Source organism: Aythya ferina (assembly GCF_964211825.1).
Source record: "Aythya ferina genome assembly, chromosome: 3".
NCBI classification, from domain to species: domain Eukaryota; kingdom Metazoa; phylum Chordata; class Aves; order Anseriformes; family Anatidae; genus Aythya; species Aythya ferina.
The window spans coordinates 95286554-95313200 of record NC_140298.1 but is presented as its reverse complement, the minus strand read 5'-3'; the positions used below and the strand labels follow the sequence as shown (position 1 = coordinate 95313200).

The 26647-nt window shown below is 40.5% G+C and overlaps 1 protein-coding gene across 1 annotated transcript in view; it reads left to right on the top strand.

Moving 5' to 3' along the window:
- The first annotated feature begins 1117 nt into the window (after window positions 1–1117).
- Window positions 1118–26647, top strand: part of AGPAT5 (1-acylglycerol-3-phosphate O-acyltransferase 5) — a 60835-nt gene continuing 35305 nt past the window's right edge. The window contains exons 1-4 of the mRNA XM_084516282.1: window positions 1118–1589; window positions 19284–19353; window positions 19571–19686; window positions 25460–25549. Of these exons, the coding sequence (XP_084372408.1) occupies window positions 1371–1589; window positions 19284–19353; window positions 19571–19686; window positions 25460–25549 (495 nt within the window). The 5' untranslated portion in view covers window positions 1118–1370. The remainder of the gene's footprint in view (window positions 1590–19283; window positions 19354–19570; window positions 19687–25459; window positions 25550–26647) is intronic.

Below are 26647 nucleotides of genomic sequence, written 5' to 3'. Positions count from 1 at the left end.
TACATTCCCCACCCTGTACCGCGGTGAATTACTTTCTCTTCCACGTGGCCATGTTGCAGGCATCATAAAACAGAAGCTTCTTCCTCAATTTTCTGGCCAGCCAGAAAGACTGCCTGCCGAAAGAGGCTGTGATGGGGGAAGCGCCTCTCTTCTGGTAGTCCTAGGCCATGGTAGTGCTTTCAGTTACTCAGTGAGGACAGAAATATAAATACTGACCAGGCCAGGGGCCCTGGCAGAAAGTCTCCCCTTTTGCAGGGGAGAAAGAAATAAAGCATCTTGTGAGGGACACTAACGCTATGGTGCATGCCAAATATGAGTTCTCCCTATAGAGCACAGCAGCCCTGAGGTGGTTCAGAGAAAGGCTGCCACAGTACTTCAACCTAGCATCTTTCCCCCACTCTTGTTTTGCTGGACTATTCAGCTAAAATTTTCAACACACGTTAAAGAGCTGTTAGCGTGAGGTAAACAGCTGCCAAGGACAAAGCTTGTCCCAGTTAAAGTCTGGCAGAGGAAGCAGAATCTGAACAGAGGGTACTGAGCATCCACTTCTTTTGTAAGGATCCTTACACCTCGTAACTACCCCCGTTTCTGTAAATACCCCTTCGCAAGCTCCAGGATAAAATGTACTTTAAAATAAATAAATAAATGAATGAATAAATAAATAAATAAATGAAAAGAGTACATAATTCTGTGTACTAGACTTTAATGTGAAACTTCCTCTGGCGAAGTTATTACAGTTGTTTTCTACGAGACTCCGTGCACTTTCTTTAAGGCAGCTGGTGCAGCTGATGTTATGGGGCTCACCACGAGCCAGAGACTGGGGGCAGCAAGCCCACCCCCGGAGCAGACAGAGCTTCATTTACCCTACGCTGGGCTCTAATGAGTGCTAATTACAACCGCTAAGCTCGGGTGCCCCGCGCCGTGCGGGAGCAGCCTCACAGCCCTGCCGCGGCCATTTCGGCGCGGGGCTGCGGGCGCCCGCTCCCCCCCGGCTTGGCACCGGCGATGACAACGCCGACCCCCGGTGCCCGTCCCCGTCCCCTCCGGTCGTGACAAGCGGGGAGGAGCCATCCCGGTGCCCGCCCGGCCCGGAAGCCCCCCCGCGGCCGGTGAGGGGCCGCCTTCCTGCCGCCGCCGCTCCTCCTTCTCCTCCTCCTGCGGCCGGGCAACATGGTGGCGGAGGCGGCGCTGGGGGAGCCGTGAGCCGGTGCCCGCTGCCGGGTGCACCCTGCGGGAGGCGGCCGCCTGGCGGGCGGGCCCGGCCCGGGGCGAGGGGAGGCGAGGAGGAGGAGGAGGAGGAGGAGGAAGGCGGAGCGGGCGATGCCTGAGCCCGTGCGGGTGTGCCGGTGAGGCCGGGAGCGAGCGGGAAGATGCTGCTGTCGCTGGTGCTGCACACCTACTCCATGCGCTACTTCCTGCCCGCCGCCGTCATGATGGGCACGGCGCCCACCTACGTGCTGGCCTGGGGCGCATGGAGGCTGCTCTCCGCCCTCCTCCCCGCACGCTTCTACCGCGAGGTGGACGACCGCCTCTACACCATCTACCAGAGCATGGTGCTCTTCTTCTTCGAGAACTACACGGGCGTGCAGGTGAGCCGGCTGCGACGGGACCGCCGCTGCTGCTGCTGCTGCTGGTGGTGGTGGACCTGCTGTAGGGTCCCCCATGCCCACCCTGCATCCCTGCCAGGGGCCCGGGCGGTCGCTGCCAGATGAAATCTCTAGGGAGGAAATCTGCTGGCAGCAGGTGCAGGCTTTGGCCTTTCCCCTCCCAGCAAAGCCTCTGAGACCGCGAGGAAGACTCCTGCCCAGCGCCGCCCAACGATGCCCTTCGAGTGATGCTTTTCACGGCGTGCCAGGGTTGTGTTTGCTCTTCCAGTGATGCTTTTCACGGCGTGCCGGTGTTGTGTTCATTTTGCAGGTCAGAATGCAGAAGGGACGTGACAGCAGCCATGCTCGGTCAGCACCCGAGTGGCAGCCTCCTTTGCACGCTTGAACCGCGCGGCCTGTCCTGCGCACCTGCGGTACCGCACTGAGAGCTGATAAGGAAATCGTAGCTAACCATAATTGCACTTCATGCATCCACAGGTTTCTAATAAATAGATTCATAACCCTTAAATTACTACAGCGTCGCAGTTCTCTTACAGTTTTCCTGCTGTCAGGGTTCAGCTGTTAAATTTTGGATCAGCCATGGACAGCGATTATCCAGGACCCCAGAAAGCGCAGTCCAAAGTTTCAGGTTAAGAAGACAGGACTGGAGGCCTCTCTTGCACAACCAGCAGATCATTTGGGTGCAAGTAATAATACCTCACTTAACAATTTTCTCATCACACGTTACATATTTGAAAGGGCTACACATTTATTTGCAATTTGAAAGGTAAATAAGGAGACTTTTAATTCTGTATTTAAAAGATACTCACTGTGCCTCAACCAGACTTTCGGTGTTGCTGAGTGTATAGAAGTGTATTTGAAGTCAGTGTCAGCTGTATGTGCTTGGGAGTAAAGAATAAAAAGTGCTTACATGTTGATTGGCATGTTACAGAGCCGGTACAAATAGGTCCTTCTTGATATTTCCAGCTAAGTTATTCATCCACTGACTTATGAAACGTTTCTTTCAAAATCAGGCTGGGTCTCCCCTAGTTTCTGCTCCCAAGCTGTGGTTGTAGGCCTCACTTAATACCAGGTCTCATGGAAACCCACAAAGCCAGCTACACAGAGAGCAGAATTGCACAGTTTGACATCAGGATGAATAGAAAAGATACAAAAGGGAATTGAGATCTTTTAGCCTTGATTACTCTTTAACTAAATTTGTAACTCATGTAACCTCACCCTTGTATCTTGTCCAAATCAGTTAACTTGTGTTGTGATTTGCATCTTTTTATTTTTAAATAAAAAAAGGGAAGGGGGAGCAGTAGTTCACAGGTTAAATACTTACTGTTTTATCTGCCTTATTTCTTTGTCTAACATCTTTTAATGCAGGCATTTTGATGTGTAGTAGCACACTTTGGTAATTAGCTGCCCAAAGCAGCAGTGTAGTAGTTTAATTCAACCCCTTGAAAGATGGAGAGCAAGAAAAAATCAATATATAAATTGTACCAGGAAAATTATTCAGTTTTCCTACAAACGTTGCGCACAGAGTAGCAACCACTTTGAACTTTTGATAAAAAACATTTTCACAAAAAATGCCTATCATGTAAAGGTACAGAATGGGCAAGGATAACCAAAACAGACAAAAAGGCAACCATTGTCTGTCCACCTTTGTTTTCTTTGGTTACATTGATAGAAATTCTTCCATTCAAACAGAGGAGAGAGGCCCGTACAGGTGATCAGTTAGAACAACATCTAAACAGAGATGCTTTGTCAGAGTGAGCAGCAGATGATGTTAGGAGGAGAGGAGGTGATGCAGGCAAAGCTGAAATAAAGAATCACAGAAACAAAGAGGAAGGTTCACAAAACCAACCTGGCACATGTTATAGGGTAAGTGAAATAGTAACTGAGACTTGAAGCTAAATAAAAACATGGAAAGTGTGATGCATATGTAGAAAGGTAAGAGGAAGAATCCTTAAGATTTGTGTTTCATTTCAGTGGAAGAGATCTCCGATATACTTAGGGAGGAGAAACAGGGTGTCCTTTCAGACCTTCCCATGCAAACACTGAACACGTTTAACTTGAAACTCACAGTGGAAAGTTAAGCATGTGCCTGAGTGTATGAGATTGGGATGGTAACCTGAGAGCTCCTGTGAATTGGCTGTTATAACGCATGTAATTAAATTCAGAAGCGTAACATCATTATATGCAATCTCCCCCCCAAAATATAAGCATATGAACTTAAGTAGCTTCATAAAGGCAGTTGTATGGGTTTACAAACATTAAGACATCATGATAGCCATAGGAGGAAGGAGTTCAGCATCTCTTTGGGGTATCCATTATTTTATTCAGCCGATTTAAGTTTGTTGCAATAATTTTTGTAACTGGATAAAAGGGAGGCCAACAAATTGATCCATCAGGAAACCAGGACATACTGCCTAGTCTCACTGAAGTAAGTAGGATTACACAGACACTTAAGTGATTTACTGAATCAAAGCCTTAAGTGACTTTCTCAGCACTGCTGCAGTCTCACCCTATGCAAAAGAAAAATGTCTTTAACGTTGTGTTCTGTTCAGCATTCCTTAGATTATTATGCTTAGAGGGTTTGTGGTTTTTTGATACGACAACACTCCGAGGCTGTTGTGAATAGTTGAGATGTCTGACCTTAAAATAATAATTTTGTTGAAATTCCCATTTTTAGAATCAGTGGAGTGTTAATAGACTAAAAATTGGTTTGGATTTTGAACAAAAATTATTTTTTGACTGAATGAAATAGTGAAATATCAATATATTTATTTATTTATTTATGAGGAAAATTATGTATCTGTGCATCAATGGCTTTTCATCCATAGAGTATTTAATCCTGTCTTTCCCTTGTGACCATATATGCAAACATTTTTTCTTATTTTGCACTTGACCTGGGTGTTCTAAGTCAAGTTTATTAAAACAAAAACTCTAGTTTGTGCTAGGAAGACATTTTATCTTTGTAGCACATACTTCAGTTGTGAAATGTAACCAGATAAGGTGATACTCCGAACTGTGTGTCAGCAAGTCTTGAAACAGTAATAATTCCTTTTCTCTTAAGTATTTGGCCTGAGATCTGAAACAATTACAGAGCAATAATTGTTGTGAACCATTTCTAAGTATTTATAATCTAAAGAATGGCTCATGAAATAGATAAAAGTGTTTTTTCACTTTCTCATATTACAAATACTTTTATTTTTTAAAGTTTAAGTCAGACCTGTTAATGTTTTCACCAAAAAGATTTGTTTTGGAAAGCCTAAATAGAACTTGAGCTAAGATGGAATCAGTTTAGGTTTTCCAACAATATTAGAATTCTGTAAATGAATTACCAAAAATAGTCCTATTGCTAATCATCATGCAAGAGTTGGCTGTAGAAAACCGAAGAACCAGTATTTAGAGTACAAAAAGCAAGCCAGAACATGCCAATCCTGAAAACTGGGTAAACTGTACAAAAACATTATGACTATAAAGTGAAATCCTGTAGCGTTCTTGAGATTTGTCAATGCAATTGCAGCTTGGCAAATATCCATGCATTTTATTAAGGAGCTATAAATATATGTAAAATTAATCTATACGTGGCATTGTGACAGTACTCTTTAACAACCTCCAGGATTATAAAGTCATAGTGATGAAAAACTGTAAAGGTGGTTTGTTGGGAAGTGGAACAGGGAGAAGGGACCTGTTTTGGCCCTATGTTGCTTTGGGTAGAAATGCAATTACATTGAATCTTACCTGCCCTGCTGTAGGCTGCAGGAGTGCTATGGTAGTTTTTCCTAGGATGAATGTATATGAGATGCTTGAACTCTGTAAAGTGAGTAGGAAGTCTCAGAGAGCAAAGGGTGTTAATTTTACCAGCGATGAGCCAAAGCAGTCACTGACATAAACAGGTGCAGTTCAAGTGCATTGGAGGACTTGCATTTGCTTGTGCTAATTGTAGATTTGGCCACAAGTTTCCAAATCCTCAAGTAGCATGTGAACAGTGTGGTTGTTTTACAGCTTTTGTCTTTACTGTGTTAGGGAAGTCCGCACTCCTCTATTTCATACAGCACAGACAATAGATGATTGCATCTTAACATAGAAAGTGAAAACCAAAATGACTGCAAATACGCCTGTGATTAGGGTGTTTGAAGGGCTGAAAAGACTAGTAATTCAATATGATGAGTGCTATCATCTCTCTGTGACCCTTAGCATCTTATCCCAGTTGCTGTCAGGGTGATGAAATTAATGCCTATTGTGTTTGTGCACGTGTTTCAGATCAGCTGGGATCAGAACATTCTTCAACCTTTTTGGTTGTAATTGTGTTTGATATTTTGTATGGAGTGGCAGTGAAGAAATAATAAAGAAATCATCACTTGGACTGCTTCCTAAAGGATCATTTTCCATCTGAAAGATTTTGACAATTGAGTAGAATCCATGGTTGAATTAATGTGCGTGGATTTTGTTCAATGCTTGTGTCAGCTCTCTCGCCCTACCCCCACTTCCTTCTGAACAGGAATTTTTGGAAGTGGTGCTTTCATTAAAGGCGTTATGAAATTCTGGTTTTCCTTGTCATCGCAGGGCTCTGGGAGGGCTGTGAGAATCAGACACAATCTCGGTGTTGTATTGCGTAGCTGTGGTGTTTCTAATAATTATTTTGGAAAATCCATGAGATCCCAGCTACTCAACAAAACGTGTACTGGGCTGGTACTGAAGCTTGGGCTGCTGTGTGGTGACAAGGTTGAGCAAATCAGAACTTTTCAGGGACACTGCTACTGATCTCTGGACTATACTATCCCGCAGAGTGGAGCCCAGGCCCCAAGTCTTGGCTTGCTGGGAAGCCTGTGAGGAGAGCTCAGTGTGAGGTTGGGGTGTCGATGCTCAGTGTTGTAGCCTTTGGCGTATTTGTGTTGGAAGTGAGAGGTATGAGGTCTGCGCCCAGCTTTATTCCCAGGACAGCAGCTTTGCTAGGCTGGGCTATCTTTGCTGCAGGCACTCTCTGCTTTCCCGTTTGAAGCTGTTCCACGGTGCAACAGGTAATGCAGACGGGCCCAAGTGGGGAGATGTAGGCAGCACGAGTGCAAGGGCAAAGCTGTAGGAGGCTCACATCAGAGAGGTGTTTTCTGTCCCCAGATGCGGCAGGGGCTGAACCTCCTCCAGATGAGGACCTGGGCAGACGCCACTACCAGAAAGTTAAAAGGAGGTGCTGCTTTTCATCCTTCTCTGGTTGTATTTGCACAGAAGGTGCTGATAGTAGCACTTCGTGGTCCTAATTTTGTAAATGTGCGATTGAGGTCTCTGAGCTCTCCACCTGGTGTGGGCAGCCAGCCCGACAGCTCTGAGTGGGAGAGTGCTGGAAGGTGCTGGAGCTGGGAGGCACAGCTCTGCCAGAAAGGCCAGGTGGGACAGAGCCTTTTAGGACTGTCATTTTGGCAATCCTGCCACTGGACCTGGCTTATAGCACACTGTGGAAATGGTATCACGGAGCAGCAGCAGCTCTGGTTAGGCAATGTGGCCACTTTGTGAAACTATGTTAGCTGGTGAGAGGTTAAGATAAATTGTGATTTTTTTATGTCTAATGCTAGAAATAAGTCTTGGGGGTTGGAGCAGTGCTGAGATTGAAAAGGTAATTGAGAATGTAGCGAAGTGAATCATTTCTGTGTGGTAAACATTTGACAGAAGCCCTGCTTTTTATAATGAAAATTTTCTGCTGTTATACTAGCTCAATGAAGGCAGTTTACCCTGGCTCATCTCATTAGGGATTTTGGAAAGCAGCTTTCTCCAGGCGTATGTGTCTTTTATAGTATTACAACAAAGTCCTATCTGTTATTGTAGCAGAAATTAAGTGATACCTGCTAAGCCTAAGGGATGCTGCCTTCAGATTGAGATGGATGTCTAATTTTAGACTCTTACGTTCCACTGTGGTGTGAGGCAGCAAAAATAGGTACATTAGGTATGTAAGCTTTGTGCTCTTTCTTTTTTAGATATTGCAAAAGACATATTTGCATATATTTTAAATTTTGTTCTGACTGCATTTGGCTAGTGTTGTGAAGCTAGAAGTCCTTGGAGTAGGCAGTTCTTTTGTGTATCAGCAAGCATTTTTATTTGCTGCAGCTTCTGGCACTGGGGCAATCTGGATAGAATATAGTATGGAGGTACTCCTTGGTCATGGCTTGTCCTGATCTCCTCCTATCTCCCTGATATATGGAAAATAAAATCAATTAGTTGCAAATTAGTTCTGTTAGTTCTTTTAGAAATCACATATCAGCTACCCATACCAGAACTACCTCTGTTTGGGTTCGTAATTCAGAAACTTTGTGTGGAGATTTGCCTGGCATATATTTTCTAATTGGCAAGTCATGAGTGAACCTGAATTTTGTATCAGCCTTATTTAATACTGTCTGCAATTTAAAACTAATGTATATGTTTTCAGTCCAAAAATAGTTATGCATACCTAAGAAAATCCTAAAAAGATAAGTATTTGTAGGAGGAGTAAAGTATTTGTAGAGGAGCTAAAATCAAAAAATAGCTTTGATTATAAGGACTTATAAAATTCTGCTTCTGAGTATTTAGCCTGTTAGTTTTACAATATTGTGCTTTGATTTGAAAATTTTCTGCTTTAAGATACTCAAATTAAAATAGATTTATAGGATATTCGGTTCTTAATGTAAGTCATCCTAATTTTGCCTCATCTGCTATATTTTGAAATACAGATGTTATTTATCACTTCTTTCTTAACCTGCATGAGTTTTATACACCTTTTTCTTTTTGTGCTTAACTCTGTTTTGGTAGATTCTGGGCCATGGAGTTTTGCAGTGTTCTTCCATGCCCTTTCCTTCTTCTTGCATAATACGTCCAGATGCTTTATGTAAGGGTGACTGTTAATTGAGAAGTTTTTCTCCTCGTACTATGCCATCAGACACTTCTTGCTAAGGGAAGATTCTATTCATAGTTAAGCAGTTGAGTCCAATTATTTCCAACTATTTACCTCAGGCTTACAGGGTGTCTTTTTTGTTCCTCAGTTTTACTTGCATTAGATAAAGTAGGCTCAGATGTCAAGGATTTTGACATTACAATTATGAGGAAGCATAACTTCTCAGGGGAAAAATGCATTCTTTAATATTTGTTCTGTCAATTTGAATTTAAGCTCTGAAGAGATTTGGGATGAAAAACAGGGAAATTATTTTCTTCATTTCATTTCTGTCACTCACTACTTGTCATCTTCCCTGTTACAGCTCCTCGGTGTGGGACTAGGAAATCATTTACTTCATGCTAGTTTGATTTTTTTTCCTTATTTTTTTAGATATAAAACTAGCTACCTGTGATTTGAATGAATTTCTATATTTGGGCACGTATCTAAACATGAAGAAAAACAGTATGACTTGTAACTGTATTGTGGTAGTTGCAATATTTTTTCCTCTTGAACTTGCAGAATGTCTTGAAGACTTGCTTTGTACATTTTCTAAAGCTGCTTGGGAATCTGAGGGCATGCGTGTTTCTCTTGTGTAAGCAAACATGGTGCACAGTCCCAAGCAAGCTACAGGTGAACTAGCCCATTCGCGTGCTGTGGTGGTATGCAGAGGTGTTAGAGGGATGGTAACTGTGGTTACTTTTTGAGGCTCATTCAAGTTTACTGTGTTCAGATCTGGAGCCAGATAAGTTGCAGCTAGTTCAGACACCTCCCCTCATGTTCTCTTCCGTCATGTATTTGCCTTTTCTTGAAAGTCTGTAATGCTTAAATGATAAATACTTACTGAAAGTGATATGTGGAAGATCTTTTGGAAATCTTATTCCGCTATCACAAGCAGCGAACATGGCGTTTCTTTCATCTTACTCTTTCTCACGCATCTTGACTCACTGATAACTCCACACCAGTTTAGCCTGTACTAGATATAAACACTTGCGTGAATTTTACAGATAAAAATTTAATCAACTCTTCCTGGGAGTCCTTCACATTTAGAAGCAAAGATCCTATTATAAAGAGCTGTAGCTGGAGGAACACTGCAAATTGTATTGCTGCCACAAGGTTTCCTGCTTCTGGCTGGTGAGAGATGTGCAAAAGGTTACATTTTCAGAACGTGCTTAATGTACCAAGGCATCATAATTGCTAGGGTTTTTGTTTGTTTGTTTGTTTGTTTTTGTTTTGGTTTGGTTTGGTTGTTTTTATTTTTCTGGATGGGAGAGGGGGAGAAGGTGTTATGTACTTCCCACTACAGAAGAGTAGCAAACTAAATAACGGCTAAATTGATGTGGGTCACTTTTTCCATTCTTTTAAGAAAATAAGAAAATTGTGTGGAAAAAATCTCCAGAGTTGCCAAAGGATTATGAGGGAGGTAGCCTAGTGAAACAGGTAGAATACTTCCATGCCCCCCTGGTTTTACATATTACTAAGATGCCAGATGTTCAGAAAAACCCTTCTGTAGAAATTTCAGCTTATAAATAATCTCCTTTCACATATGCTTATGTATTTGAAATAAGTGCAGTACTTGTATTTTTTGTTGCCTTTAAAAAAAATGTAATTATTGGCCGTTTATGGTAAGAGTCATTTAGATGCTCTGACTTTGACTTTCCCAAATGGTCACTGACTGACTGTAATTGTGTGTCACTCCATGATCTGTGTCACAGAATTGCATTGTGATCAAAAGCAGGCCAATTGCAGAAAGATCCAGTAAATGATTTTGGCATTGGAAGTAGGTTTTATTCAGAAAGTAGATGCCAAAATCTGTCACCAGGGCTGAAACAATTAAGTTTTATGGGTGCCTTTTTAATGGTTCCTCAGATCGCTAAGGAGTCCAGGTAAAGTGAAATAATTGTGCATGTTTTAAAGTGAAGTTCCCAAACCATATATAAACCTGACCAGAATGCAGAAGCAAAGCTCCTGTGTCTACAGAGTATTTTCAAATATGCTGGCAGAACTGGGGACCTCAAAAACAGTTTTGTCTCTTACTTTCTATTTGAAAAAAAAAAAAGAAAAGGAAAGAATGGTGATATTTCTCTTTAACGTAATGAGTGAAAGCACAAAGTGTACTCGTGTGTTCCATCAGTTCAGCTCCTTCTACATACACACAGCCTCACCACTTTGAAAAGCTGATTTAGCAGTGTTTTTTCAGAAGAGAGAATCTGCCGTCCTTAGATGAACCTTCTAAAAGCACTGAGCAGTGTGTTAGGGCACGATGGGATTTAAGATCTGCATCTGCTTTCGGTGCTTTCAGTGGGCTACATCCGGGCAATTCAAAGCTGGCAGACTTGGTAGTGCAGGTCTTGTGAATCCTTTTCTGCAGCACTGAGCTCTCCTAGAAGCCAAGAGCTCCTTTGTCTGGGTTATGGTTGAATCCAGTCTGGTACCATTGCTTAAATAGATACAAACAAGCAGAGCTTGCCCAATATACTATTTTGACAACTTACTCTCTCTGAAATTACTCTTTTGTTCAGGTTGGATATCGCAGTTATTGTGCATGTTTCCCAGAACTTCGTGCTACCACCGTGCCCCTTTTACAAATACACTGATCACCAACTGAATCAGTCGCCCTTGGAAAGAGGAGTTCCAGAACTATACACATCAATCTCTAAGTGATTTTAGACTGGTGTGAATAAAGGTCATGTTGTGTTGTAAATCACTATATGAGGCTTGGAGGAGGATTATAAATAAAGTCAGGTAATACTTCTGTAGGAGTAAGCCTGTAATGACTCAGTCCTCTGTATAGCATCTGTGAAAGATCCAAGCAGATAAGAATTGCAAACAAAACTACTCCAGTTAAACAAATGGTATTGCCCATCTATTGCCAAGTCCCTCTTACAGGACTGTGGGATTTTTGTGTTAAATAAGTGTGGTAGTTGTTATTGCTGTTACTTGATTTCCTTTGGTACAATGATGGCAGTGAAACTACCAAGATTTTTCTTCAGACCAACCGCCTGCAGCTAAAATTACTTAATTCATTGTATAACCAGAAAAAGTAGGCAACTAATTTTTATAGCCTAAATATTTAAAAGTCTTTTTCATGCTAAAATACAAAAAAGTAGTCAAATTCACACAGAATAAGACTCTGAAGTCTTATTTTTACTGATACAGATATTATTGTATTGAAAACATTAATGTATCTTTTCATTAGCACGCTAGGTAGCTGCATTTCCATTCGGGTTACATTGATTATGATTGTTTGGGAAGGCGAATTCCATTAATTAATGAGTGAATGTTATTAATCTCTTTAATTCAACAGAGAAACTTTAAAGCCTTTCTATTCAGCATCAGAACTATGCTGCTTCTGTCCATGTAGCTGGTGCTGTGCCATTGAATGAAGTGTAACTGCTTGTCTTTATAACAGTTCATCAGTTTAGACCATCAGACCAAAACGTAGAATGAAAGCAAAAATGTACAGGCTTCACCCTTAACGTCAGATGGTATGATTCAGTCATACATAATAATGTTCCTAATATAGTCTTATTGCAAAAAGGGAATAAAATGGCAGTAACTTCATATTGTGCTGTGGTTTTGGAGTTCTGGGATTTCTGGTGCGATCAAAAGAATGATTTAAAGAACAATCTATGAATTTCATGTAGAAATCTCAGTATGTCCCATTGCTCAGTCTCTTGGCAGTGGTTTTCTTCACAGAACCCCAGTAAAATAAATAGCTGCAGAATACTTAAGTGAGCTATCTGCTCCAATAAAATGGATTGCATTGGGATTTTATGGTTTGGTGCTGAGCCTGAGCAGCTGACTTCAGACTTGATCGGTTATGTTTTGAGTAGGTAGTCTCTTTGGCTAAAAGAGGTTATGATGTATAATGATAATATGACCATTACCTACAAATTGTCTGTGATCTAAAGGTGTTTTTAGGAAGAAATATATTTAAAGGTAAACGTTTTGCAGTGCTAGAGATAAAGCAGCTGACAACTAAATTGTGCAATTTTTCTTCTTTCCCATTCAGCCTTTTATCTTCACGCATTCCCTTGAGCTTAGATGTTGCTTGTGAAAAATACTAAGGACAGTGCAAAGTTCTGAGTCTGTAAAATGGTGGAACCCTCCTGTTCAGGGTTTGGGGGAAGATTTGTATCTTTATGGTATAGGCAAGTGAGACCCGTATTTGTTAAATGAGAATAATAGTGCTTCCCTATCTTCTGTGAAGGAAAGCTAACATTTTGATGTGCTTATAGTAGGGCATCTGAATACCTGAGAAATTTGACCAAGTACAAGGCCCCCATTTATGTCCCGCCTTGAGCCTGCTTCTTGTCAAACAGGGTAAATAGATCCTATGATCTGGGATATTTTGTTTAGAATCACAGCATCATTTTGTTTGGAAAAGACCTCAAAGATCATCTAGCCCAACCTTTATCCTAGCACTGCCAAGTCCACCACTGAACCATGTCACTAAGCTCTACATCTACACGAAGACCTCCAGGGATGATGGCTCAACCACTTCCCTCGGCAGCCTGTTCCAATACTTCACAACCCTTTCAGTGAAGAAATGTTTCCTGCTATCCAACCTAAACCTCCCCTGGTGCAACTTAAGGCCATTTCTTCCTGTCGTATCACTTTGGTGCTTGGGAAAAGAGACTGATCCCCACCTTGCTACAATCTCCTTTAAGGTAATTGTAGGGTGTGATAAAGTCTTCCCTGGCCTCCTTTTCTCCAGGCTAAATAACCCCAGCTCCCTCAGCTGCTCCTCGTAAGACTTGTTTCCTAGACCCTTCACCAGCTTTGTTGCCCTTCTCTGGACATGTTCCAGGGACTCTATGTCCATCTTGTAGTGGGGGCCCAAAACTGAACACAGTACTCGAAGTGTGGCCTCACCAGAGCCAAGTCACTTTACCTCGTCCTGCTGGCCTCAGTAATTCTGATACAAGCCAGGATGCTGTTGGCCTTCTTGGCCACCTGAGCACACTGCTGGCTCATATTCAGCCGACTATCAACCAATACTCCCAGGTCCTTCTCTGCCAGGCAGCTTTCCAGCCACTCTTCTCCCAGCCTGTAGCGCTGCATGGGGCTGCTGTGCCCCAAGAGCCGGACCCGGCACTTGGCCTAGTTGAGCTTCACACACTTGTCCTCAGCCTGTTGGTCTGGCCAATGCAGATCCCTCTGCAGAGCCCTCCTACCCTCAAGCAGACCAACACTCACGCCTAACTTGGTGTCATCTGAAAGCCTACTGAGGGTACACTTGATACTTTCATCCAGATCACTGGTGAAGATACTGAAGTGGCCCCAGTACTGAGCCCTGGGGGACATCACTGGTGACTGGCCTCCAACTGGATTTTACTCTATACACTGCAATTCTTTGGGCCTGGCCACCCAGACAGTTTTTAATGTAGCAAAGCTTACACCCATCCAGGCCTTGAGCAGCCAGCATCTCCAGGAGAATGCTGTGGGAAACTGTCAAAAGCCAAACTGAAGTCAATGTGGACCACATCCACAGCCTTTCCCCAACAACTGAGTGCATCACCTTGTCCTGGAAGGAGACTGGGTTCATCAAGCAGGACGTGCCTTTGATAAACCCATGTGGACTGGACCTGATCTCCTGGTTGTCCTGTAAGTTCTGCATGATGGCACTCAGGATAATCCCCTCCATGAGCTTCCCCAACACCGAAGTCAGTCTGACAGGCCTGCAGTTCCCCAAGTCCTCCTTCTGTCCCTTCTTGTAGATGGGTGTCCCATTTGCTAGCCACCAGTCTAATGGTGCCTCCCCCGATAGCCAGCACGGCTGATAGATGATGGAAAGCTCAAAGGGCTGGTTGTGTCATCAGGCAGGTTTTTAGAAGAATGGAGAATTTAAACATCCCACCAGATACCTGTAACACTAGAATTTAAGTATTGGTGCAGTAGATCTTAACAGAGCAGCAATGCTGCAGAAGTAAGCTTGCCCAGGGTTATGCACTGACTTCAGAAGCCATATCTGGTAGTTGCTTTTGGAGGTTTGTTGATGCAAGCTCCACCCTTTTACCACAAAATTATTTCCAGATTTTTTGACAAAAAGATGAGAAGAGTATCCTAGGATACCAATTATTCTAATAAGCACTCCAGTTGTAGTAGTGCCCAGCTAACACAGAAGCTCTTATTCCAAAGAGCAGGCAGTCCAAGTTACTAAAGTAGTCAGGAAGAAATGGCAGAATGGAGAGAACTGCATGTTTTGAGGGGAGCACAGCTGAATACATGAAGTTTGTATAGTTGTTTTAAATGATTGTTGAATTTCTGGAATGTTCTGTTTCTCTTGTCTTCCTCCAGGAGAGGGAAGGGAAGTTCTGCTATTACCATGTTTCTGTTTTTATCCTTCCTTCCAGTTTCTGTTGGCTGTGTGCTGGAAGCTGAACCTTTCCCTGATATATTCCACCTTTTTCTCTGCCTTGTGCCCCAGTGCATGTCAGTTCTGTTGGTGAAGTAATAGCAAAGAAGAGAGCATTGTTCTGCAATTCACACCTGGTTTCTGTGAAGAGAGGAGAGGGGAGGGGAAGTTGTGAAGTCTGAAGAGCCAAGAATGAGTGTGCCAATGCAATAGGACATCAAATGAGGTGGCCCAGGTTTTTACCACCAATAACCATCTGTGTTGCCTTACTGCCAGTGAAGCAGAGGTGTGAGAACTGCTTGCATGATCACCCACATCCAATTACCACACTGAGGTTATATCTCTTTGCCAGGAGTTTGATGTGGTCACCAGTTGACCTGCATGCAGGTCTTCGGATAGTGTGATTACTTTTCTCTCTTGAGTTAGTTTGTCATGGCCCTATTCACGGAGACAATACAGCTAGAATGTGACTAAATGAACTATTTCATTTTCTTTGGTATGTGCAGATTTACTAATCAAGATATCAAAACCTAATTCCACCTTGTTGCTGTGCAGCCTTGTCAAATTACAGTGTATTTAGGTGTGGCTGCCATGCGGGACTGTTTTGCATAGCTATGCAAGCTACTGCACTTGCACAGCCCTCGCTGAATATATTGCACTGGGTACAGAAGCTGGTGTCACCAGATCACCCAGGAGCCCCCATTTGCATACCTGGCTCAGCCTAACATTGAATTAGCAAATTCCCCCTTCAGGACAACTTGTGATTACCTCCTGCTTGTGCATCAGAGCGTTGCCCTTGATGCCTCTGAGGTGTGTCTTGTGCCTGCTCAGCATGTGAACAGCTGGGTCCCAGACCTTCCACAGAAGGGAATTCATTAGTGCTCTCCTTCCCTTATCTGAGACCAACTGACTTGGTCTAGATGATCTTTCAAGGTCCCTTCCAACTCCTAACATTCTGTGAATTGGGTTTGATGACACTGCTATATAAACAGAGGTGAAAGACCCATATCAGCAGCAGTGGTACAACCTGCTATTGCAAACTGGGCTGTGAAGCATCCAAAACATGACTAAACCCACACATTTTAATGCTCTATTCCCAAGTTATGTTTGCAATGGTAGACTATTAATTTGGCTTGCTGTGTTGCTCTTTATTGTGCTTTTTTTTTTTTTTTTTTTTTTTTTTTTTAAGAAAACAAAAGAACATCTATTCAAATGAATAGGTTCCTCACTTGCTTCATTGTGACAGAGAACATTTTTCCTCTCAGTCTTTCAAACTTATCGGTAGGTAGAATATATATGTATATGTGCTGTGGCATATCACTCGAGTGCTTGCCTGTACTGTGGTCCTGGATATCTTATGTACCAGCAGTCTGAAAAGGAGTTGGTTGCTCCTGCACAGCCCTTGGCAGCAGGGAGTTCTGTGGAGTTACAACTACACGCAACAGCAGGGAGTCAAAGATTTTCTGGAGACCGTTAAGAATATTGTGTCATTTCCTTCTGCAGCTATAATGTAGGTTGGGTGCTCTGGTTCACCTAAAAGCTTCAGATTGCCAGAAATTGAAGTCATGCCCTGAGGGGATGCTTCCCCTGCTTACCCACCAGCATACGAATTCCAGAGGGGAAAAAGGCAACATTTCTGCAGGATTCAAGGCTCTAACTCTTAACCTTCTGTTATGTATGGTCAATGAATTTTGCAGAAGCACAAGGCTATAACAAAAATGCTTCAGAAGGAAAGTTGCATGGCTGCCCACAGAGTAGGGGTGTCTGTCCTGCGATAGCTGAAGAAACCTCTAGACAACAAAGGCTCGAAGTTGCCACTCTTCTCTGGTTGTAATAATAGCTATATCGTATAATTTCTAGCCCGCAGTTCCTGGCCATGAATGTTGAATATGTGAATAGCTGCTCACTGGCTTTTAGTGAACTGTATGAGCTTTTTGTTGAGACTGCTGAACTGAACGATGCTGTGGTTAAAGCTGTGGCCTCCTCTTAGACTGAGCCATTCAAGCAAGCAAAATAATGTTGTTGTTTTTTTTTTTCATTTTTTTTTTTACTCTTTCCTTCACTTCGAAATAAAATATCCTTATTGTGTTTAATGAGAACTAATTATAAATAGGAGCAGATAGATCCTTTCAGTTCTGTACAACTGCATGGCTGTGTGTTTTATCACAATTAAAAAATTCTGGTCTGTTACACATAAACATGTTTTGGCTGGCTGTTACGGTAAGACTGTATGTCGTACGCAAAGCTCTACTTACAGTAACAATGAGAGGGTGTTCCTCTGGGATTAAAAAGTGAACCACATCCAATCCTATTGAAATAAAAAGTAATACAGATTAACTGTTACATTTGGCAGACACAATCATATGTGTTTTTTTAAGGGAATATCTATTATATTTGTTTTTACTGATGTAATAGTCACAAGTGAGTGCTTTGAATTGTGGTTCTGATCACACTGAGATTTTGACTTTGTACACAAGAGAGAGCAGAAATTTTTAGAAGTTAAAATAATAAATTAAGTATTTCAAACCGTATTTATTTTCTTGTGTGGGCCAGCTCTTCCAGGGTCAAGGGCAGATTTTGTTTTCCTCTTGTTCATATTTTCTTACCTTTTATGAAAGCATGGATATCAATCAGGACCTTCTGCTGTAGTGATCTGTTGTATTGGGCCTCTTCACTTCCTCTAAAGCAGCCTTTGCCAGAAACTGCACAGTGGAGTCTCAACTGAAATTAAAAATACTGTATTTGTGGACCTACTGCATAACACCACTAGTAGTATACACTTCAAAATGAAGCCTTTACTCTATGAGTGAGAATAGGATGATAATTTTTTATTTCAATGAAATCTTTGTACCTGAACTGTAAGATCAGATCCTTTGATGCTACCTTGTACTAAATAGCATGTGGTAGTGAGACTGTCAGCAGGAAGGTTATAAATTCTCCTTGAACTTTAATGAGAAAATTACTCATACAGCTTTTCAAAATCTTGTTTGAATTTCTTGGAAACGGTTCAGAATATACTTGTCAACTGGCTTGTTACAAATAATAGTTAAATGTATTGTACATGCATTTTCTGGAAAAGAATCCAAATAAGTAATATCCTCTTATGTTCTCCCTACTGTATGCTGCATGATCTCTTGTGCACATATTTACTGAATATTTCAAATTGCCAATGTATGGTTTCTTGCCTTGAAAGCATGTCTGATTATCAGTGCAGTTGCAAAGAAGCAACATCATGAATGTCAACATGCAGCTTTTTGTGGGGTGTTTGCCTAGTGTTACCATACAGAAAGTTACCCTTGGTATACCTGGTCAACTGGCACATTTTCCAGAGCTGCTTGTAAATGTGCTCTAAGGATCAATTTGAGACTAAGCACACTAAATGATTTTAATCAAGATCTGAGTGTTAGTTATATCTTCCTGATAAAATATCTAGATAGTCCTGACTGGGGACGTAGTGATAATAAGTGGGTAAACCTCCCACGTAGCGCTTTTGTTTTCGTGAATCCCATCACTTAGAAGAAGAATATGTCTTCAATACAGCTAATTTCTACAAACGAGGAATATGGCCCATTAGTATTGGGAGGGTCAGGGGTTAATGCTAGCTGGAAAATACTGATTGGAAAACTAAGCTTAATTAGCTAATGGAAGTATTTATAATAAACTGCTGTACAGATTCTTCAGTTGAGAATTGAAATGGTTTAATTCAGCTTCTCCTTTTATATCTGAAATAAATTTAGTTGAATTAATCCATTTTCAAAGCTGTTTGGATTACTTCTGCATTGTGCTCTTAACCATGCTCTCAGAAGGTTATTTCACTCCTAGGTAGTAACTTTTGAGGGAGGAAAATTGCAGGGTTAAAAAGGGATCTTTAAAGTAATGGAGAAGAACATAATGTAATAAAAGCTGAAAACCAACTTAGAGATGTCCCCGAGCCCCCAGTCTCGTGATATTTTTGTTCATTCTTAGTGGTTAAAATTGTGGCAAATCGTTGAGATTTTTTTCTTGATCTAATCTAGGAAAACATCCAGCCTTAAATTGAACTGATCTAATAACGAGTGCCTGGCTGAAGCATATCCTATACGTTACTGATGTGATTTATAAAGTTAATGATATTTTTATCTGTCTCGTGGTTCCTTTTACTTTTAATTGCATTAGAGTAGGGATCTTGTGGTTATGGGTTGGCTTCCATGGATCCCATTGTAGGGCTGAAGAATAAGAACAGAAAAGACTTCTTGTGCCCTAATTAATTAGCATTAACTTCCTTGTTGATTGCATGATGGGTTCTGATAAATTAATGGGGTTAATGGTACTAACTTGCTGGCAGTTTTCTTGGAAAATAGGTAATTACCTCACTGGGTCTTGTCACTGACTAATACGGTGAATATAAATAATAAACTAACACTTCTTTTTTGTTTTTTGTTTTTTTTAGGTAATAATCTATGGGGATTTGCCAAAAAATAAAGAAAATGTAATATATTTATCAAATCATCAGTGTACAGGTTTGTGTTTTTTTTTTTTCTTAATGCTTCTAAAGATCTGCTCATCTGTTTGCTGTGTCCCTTTCTAGCCTTGCCCTAATGAGTTCTTAATTAGAACTTCTCGTTCAGAAACCTTTAACGATATTTCAATATATAAAATGTGCAAATGTGCTCTTTGTTTTATCAATGTCAGTTGAGAACTGGTTTAAATAAGCATTTTGGACTTTTGTCTTTGCAGTTGATTGGATTATTGCGGACATGTTGGCAATCAGGCAGAATGCTCTTGGGCATGTCCGGTACGTTTTGAAAGATGGATTAAAATGGCTTCCATTGTACGGGTGGTATTTTTCACAGGTAAGCCCATTCACTTTTTCCTTACTCTTTGTGGGTCAAATATATATATAATGTACTTGCCTTCTATGTATCTTATGTAATGGGAAGATGGAGCTCTGAGCTGACAGTTGTTTGAACATGAAGATAGCTTGTTTCATTCAATGTACTTAGATGTGTCTCATAGTTGAGATACTGTTATTAAAAAATCAGTTTATTATTTTAAATTAAAGCTTTTTATGGCCAGTGTTTATTACCAGAATTAAAGCTGTACAATCTGTTAGTAGCTGTTTCAAAATATTCTAATACTTTGTTCTTTTTACAGTCCAAATGCCCACTTGGCAGTAAGTGAACATGGACTTTTTTCTATTATTTTATTTTTTTGGTCATGCTTCGAACTGGGAGTAAATTCACATTTTTAGTGTGCGTATTTCTTTCTTTATTTATTTATTAAAACAATTTTAAAAATAGGATTTAGGATAGCATGGAGGAGAGGCAGATCCCAGCCTCCTAATGGTTTTGCCTTGGACTTCAGTTAAGCCAGAACTCCATAAACCTAAATGAGTCTAGCCATATTCCTATTCCTATATTCCTATTACTACTTCTTACTTTCTCCTCTTCCTACATTATGCTCCTCTTGTTCCTTTTAGTTTGAGAGCTCAACCTGATGTGACTCAAAGTCATACAATTACGGAAGAAACAATGGGCCATGTTGATTGTACAGACGACATACTGAGTGATTGTGATCTTTAATCTAAAATGATAGAGAACAAAGTAAATGACATTTACCTCTCTAAACTCCTCTCTGAATTTGTCATGTCTATTCTTTGCTTTTTCTGAAAGCAGGACTGTTTCTATATACAAATGAAACAAAATGTAGTTTAGGTAGGTGTTTAATTGTTAGAACAGAAATGCATTAAGTTTTGGATAACTGCTCCAAAGTGCCTGTTACACAAGCACTTTGTGTGCTTTGGCTTCCATCTTTCCTTGGCTTCCCCTTTGGCTTCCATCTTTGATCTTTACATATTTTCTGAACATTAATCCATTTTCCTCCCTCTTCAGAAAAAAAGGGAGAAACCTTAGAAAAATACTTTTGCTGGAATTAGGTGGTTTGAGTTGACTCTTAGGCTTGTCCTAAGAGTCTGGGGTATATTGAGAAAAATACTATACAGAGTGTGATTTCAAGTGTATACTAGTAAAGAAAAATTTGAAAAACAGGCAACTTACCTCTTCTTGTTAGTGTGGAATGTATTGTTGATGGTGCTTGTCTTTTTTATGCCTGGATCCAAAGTAGAACAACACATGTGGCAAGAATGGTACAGTGAGAAGCAACTGCCCGTCCTTGTCATTGTGTGATTGACTAGACCCAGTCTGGTCGTGGGCTTATGTGCAAATTGGAAGCTTTACTCTCTTCATTGCTCTTGGCTGCATGTTCCTATATACGTATTAGCTCTTGTACTCTTGAATCCATAAGTCAAATCAGATCAATTGATTTTTAGATCAGCAAAAATAGGAAAAAGGGTTGAGCACACAGGCAGTGGTGAGGAAAGGGAATGAGGTAGGACAGCTCTTCTCTGGTACTAGACCACAGCTGAATTGGTTGACTCTGAGACTTTGTGTTCAGTAAGCTACTGCAAGTTGGATTGGGTCTAGAGAGTGTTGGTCAAGGGGGATACAGAACCACGAACTTCCTCATAGCGGATGCTGAAGACTAGGATGTGCCTCAAACAGTGGCCTTTCCCGGCAATCAGTTGTTCCCTTCTAGCTTTGGTATAGGTGCCTACACTGAGTTCAGTCTTGGATCACGTCACCTAAAATGCCCATCTCTAGGGAGAGTGGACTGTCTCACTTTTACTTTAGAGCACAGGTAATGGTTGAGATTCCCACTTTCTGTTCAGTGTGTTACTGGTTAGAGGTTCCCCTAGGTACTGGCAGATCCAAGTTCAATGCTATTTTCAACCTGACACTTGGAAATTTTTGTTATCCTTTGCATGAGTGCCATAGGCAGTGAGTAGGCTGTAAAGCTAGGCTGGAGCATGTGTGGTTGACATCCTTTCTTCTAAAATTGCAGTGTTTAGAAAAGAATAGGCAGCAGAGAAAAGAAGAAAACCATGTGTGATTTGCTTTTATTTGTATAGGGATTGCTCTCCCAGTTCCCTGAATAAGTACAAAATATCATACCCGGTCATACCTCAATGAGGGTATCCACTGGGAGAAAATGGACTTCTCAGTTGTCTAATAATTGTCCCCATCAATGACTTTGGTTCTCTTCATTTTTCTTCCACTGAAGAGAAAGAGACCAGTCCGTTGCATGGAAATATTTTGCTGTTCGTACTTGCCTGTAGTCATTACGTTTGTGGTGATTTAAGTCTGAGTTAATTAAAATACAGGCAGGATATCTATTCCATCTGCTATCGCTAGGTGTCCAAAATAGTTTTTTTCAAGATTTTGGAAAATTACTATTGCTATGTGGAATATCCGGTGCTCTGTTTTCTGATTGATATATTGACTGTGAAAAGAAGGTTCCTGTGGAAATTAATCCATATGTAATCCACTTTTAATCAAAAAAAGAGAACCCATTCAGCTTCGTGTTCATCAAAATATAAAACTACTGCAAGATGTAGTGGGGGCTATATATAGCTATATAGATAAATAGTTAAAATTCTATAAAATTAATTCAGTGACACAGATGAAAGGCAGCTTACTGACAATGGTGGTGCATGTGTTTGAATTACGGATACGGGATGCAGCAGGACTGCAGCGCAAGCTAATAGGTATTTTTATTGTTTTTATCACACCAAACAGTGCAAAAACATAAAACACTTCCTGCCCTTCCTGTTGATGTTCTGTCAGTGATGTCACTTACACTCCACTAAAAGTTTCCAGAGCCACGTAGTTACGACATGCTCACGGAATTCATATTCCCTACCTCAGGTAAACATCCTGTTTGGAAATAAACGTGGTCTGGATGTCCAGGAGAGCGAAATTCAGGCACAAAGGAAGTATATTTGTAAACATAATCCATTGTTGACTGAGAGAGGGGCTTTTAAAGTACAGCGGAAAAAAAATTAAAAACTTAAAAACAGTACTTCCAGAAATGTGTTTTGAAAAGCATTCATATATTTGATCTCTTACTGAAAAGGAAATGCAATACAAATTGGGGAATTTGAGCTGTATACAATTGCATAACTGACATTCTTCTTTGGAGGCAAATATCTAATAGCAAAGAAAAAAGGCAAAGAAACACTTAGATTAACCTGTTATGTTCCGGGTTTTATTTATTAGGTAGATGGATTTCTTTTCATAAAACTGGTTTTATTATTTTTGGGTGGATCTGAAATTTGCTTTGCCATATCTTTCTGCACCAAAATGCAGCCAGCTCTTATTCATCTTATACCACCTGCTGAGGCTAGGACATAATAGTGATAAATATTTTTGATATCCCAAAGTTTGCTTGACTTTTTAACATAGGAAGTAGGTCTTTTCTGTTATTCAGCATCAGCTCATGTACACTTCTGGTTGTTACTGAATTTTAGCTGATTATTTAGCTAGTGTGATATCTTGCCTCTTTAGCTTTGTATCCCAGTGCCATAGGGAATCTGACATATATGTAGTTGGGTGTTGTGTAGTGAATGGTGATCTTAAAATGTGTTGTTTGTCTGTCCTTGTGTTAAGTGTCTGTATACTCATATTGATCTTAGAAGTACAAATGTATTCCTGAGCAAGAAAGAAGTTTGGGGTGGGGACACTGAAATTGTCTTTGGTGTTGGGTGTCCCTGAGCAAACTGTACAACAGAAACTTGATTTCTGTATGTTCACCAATTTATTTAAAAAAAAAAAAAAAAGGAAAAGGTGGTTCAGTACTTTCCCATTTTACTGCAGCTGGTTAGTAATTTGATGAATAAGGGAAGACTTTGATAAATGAGGGATGACTGGAATCAAAGCTTGACCTAGCTGGGTTCACACAGAACAATGACTTACAAATTATGTGGAAGTCTTGTACAGTGGATGCATTGTTTCTTATACCACACTGAGTTTGCCTGTCCTGGGAGCAGTTGTGGTGTCACTTTCCAGCATAAGACGTCTATGTCCCTTTAATGCTGTCAGATGTTAAAAACAGCCTTGCATATGAAGTTTGTAGATAGTGTGTACCTCCGTTTGCTGCACAGTTGATGGAAATTTTTTCTGTTCATGGCATTATCTATCCAGGGCTGGTAAAATGCTAGCGTGCTGGGGCTGATACGATGCTCCAGCCTGCTTAAGGCCAGGCTCAATGGACTGGGTGGTTCTGTTCTCTGCATAGTTTTGGTCCCCTGCCAGCCATAACCACACAGTGGAGGATTGCAGCTGTGCCTTGAAGGGAAGCACAGATAATAATGCTAAGACAGAAATTTAATATGGAGTTAATGCACCGTTGACTTCCTTTCCTTTTCACTGCAGCTTTTGGAGGACAACTTGAATGTCATGTCAAATATCGCTACCTGAGCAGTTGCACAGCCATCTCTCCACACCATGGAAAGCAAAGGCTGAAAGAACATTTCGTAGCCTTCTCTTCTAGCTGCCTCCTCCTAACCCTCAAGCTGTAGCTCTCTCTGTGACACTCAGATAAGATGGTGGCTCCCCACACACACATGCATCCACCACAACACCCCTGTATCTGTAATGTACTGTATCTTTTCCTGAGTTAAGATATTTGAATGAGGTTCAGCTCCTAGAAGTTTTATCTTATTGTCACCTTTCTGTTAACTGCATATAAAAGCACAAATAGACACAAAATTACCTGATAAATCCCAAAGCCAACAGTCAGGGTGGGCAAAGAAGAGTATGACCGAGTTAGCGATTGAGTTAGAGAATCCCTGAAGAAGACATCACTTAAAAATGAAATTCTGTTACTTGGGAGCTTTTTATTTTCCTTTTTTCCTTTTTATTTTTTGGTCAGAATTCATTGTAGCAGTTTTTCATTTTAGACCATGTTTCTTTTAAACTTGTTGTAGCTTGGCTGTAGATAAAGCAAAGTGATAGAAGAGGAAGGTATGATGAGGCAGATTTTACTAAGATTTTGTGATAAATTGTGTGGAACAAGTTATAAAATGAGTCTTTTCCACGAAATGGCCTAGCTGATTGTAATGGCTTTCAGTAAAAATTATTTCTATAAAATCCTTTGCCTTACACGGGTTTTATCTCAGTATTTAATTTCTTTATTAAATGTTCAGTTCTATAGTAAAGTACATGAAAATGTTTTCAGGGCTCATGATAGTTACTTCAGTGCCTTTTGTAAATTCTGTATGCATAGGTAAAATACATGTAACCCCAGTATTTGCATTAGTCATTACTTAAGAGCAGGCACATATGATTGAAAACATTGGCCAGTAATTACTTGTATGTGAGTGACTTCTGCTGTGGGATTTCCCTTGATCTACTAGTTAAGCTCCTTGTCTATGTTTTCAGGAGTAAATCCCTGGGGTCAGTTTCAATGCCATCTTCCAGTCAATTATTTTAACACCTTTAAACAAGACAATTCAAGTGTCTTAGAATACTTTTTGTGCATCTGATCCTTATATAAACAGATTTTGTGAACTTATGTACAAATATAAATTTAGTTTCAAGTGATTTCATCGTAGGAGAAAATGTCTTGTGGGCAATTTGCAGCATGAGTCATTCACCCTTAGGGTGAATGTCACTGTCATCTTGTTTGTTCTTTTATCAAGTATTCTACATTAAACTATTTAAATATTTAATCCTTTTTTTTTTCTTTTCTTTTTTTTTTCTTTTTTTTTTTTCTTTTTTTCTCTGTTAGCATGGAGGAGTCTATGTAAAAAGAAGTGCCAAATTCAATGAAAAAGAAATGAGAGAGAAGTTGCGGACCCAGATGAAAGCTGAGACTTCGGTAAGATTATACCTTTCTTTCTGTCCCCCTTTCCTCATTCCATTGACCACTTTAGTGGCAAAGGCTTATTGAAGAAATTAGCCTCACATGCCTCACATCTACAAACTACAAGACATAAGTCATGAATTTGTTTTCTTTCTGTATTTTTACATTTATTTATTTACTTTTTTTTTGATTAGCATGATCCCTCTAATTAAACTCCTAGAAATTAGACTAGTCCTTTTATGAATGATGCAAATTTCTTGATTTTGTCTGCAGAGGGCAGGGAGGATCTGAATGAAATCTTAAAACCCATAGTAACTACTGTGGTAACTTCCTTCAGCAGCCACTTCCAGTGTCTCCTGTTTCAAAGGACGACGTTCTGACTGCTTTAGTGTTGCTTGTCAGACTGGTATTTTTGTGGAATACCAGTTGTTTGATCTTCCGAAAGTCAAAAATCATTCCTATTAAATCTTAATTAGTCATCCCAGTGATCAATCCACTTCTAGTGGCAGTGACATCTTAGAACTGAGTAACTTTGTCTGCTATGCTTGGAGGAGAAAAAAAAATCAAAACCAGAAAAACGGCTCATGATAATTTTCTATTTGAAGACTTATTGTTAGTGCCAAGTGACTTTTCTCATGACTCCCTGTATGGTTTGTGGCTCAGTGGTTAGAATCACTGCGCTTTGCTTCCATTACTTGCTGTGCATTAAAATGTTTTTTGCCTTTTTGGCTAGACTTACAAAAAACAACTCAGCCAGCCATGATATAGAACAGTTGCACTTTCCTTTTATTTAAAATGATGTGATTAGGACTTGCCACTCCAAGTAAGTGGCAAATCTCTTAAAGATGAAGCTTGGGTACAAGGAATATATAGATTGTTTTGACCTTTGTAATACTCTTTTTTTTTTTTTTTTGGAGATAAAATGTTTATGTTTGCACATATCAAACATGTTGAAAAAGTAAACTGGTCTTACACTTACTGGATGCCTCAAATGAGTAAAGCGTCCCTGCTTAAGATAGTTAAAGAAAGAATGAGTTTGGGTGCTAAGATTTAGCCTGAACATTGTGGGCTTTTTTGTTTTTAATAAAGTAAAGTGGATCTATTTCCTGTTTT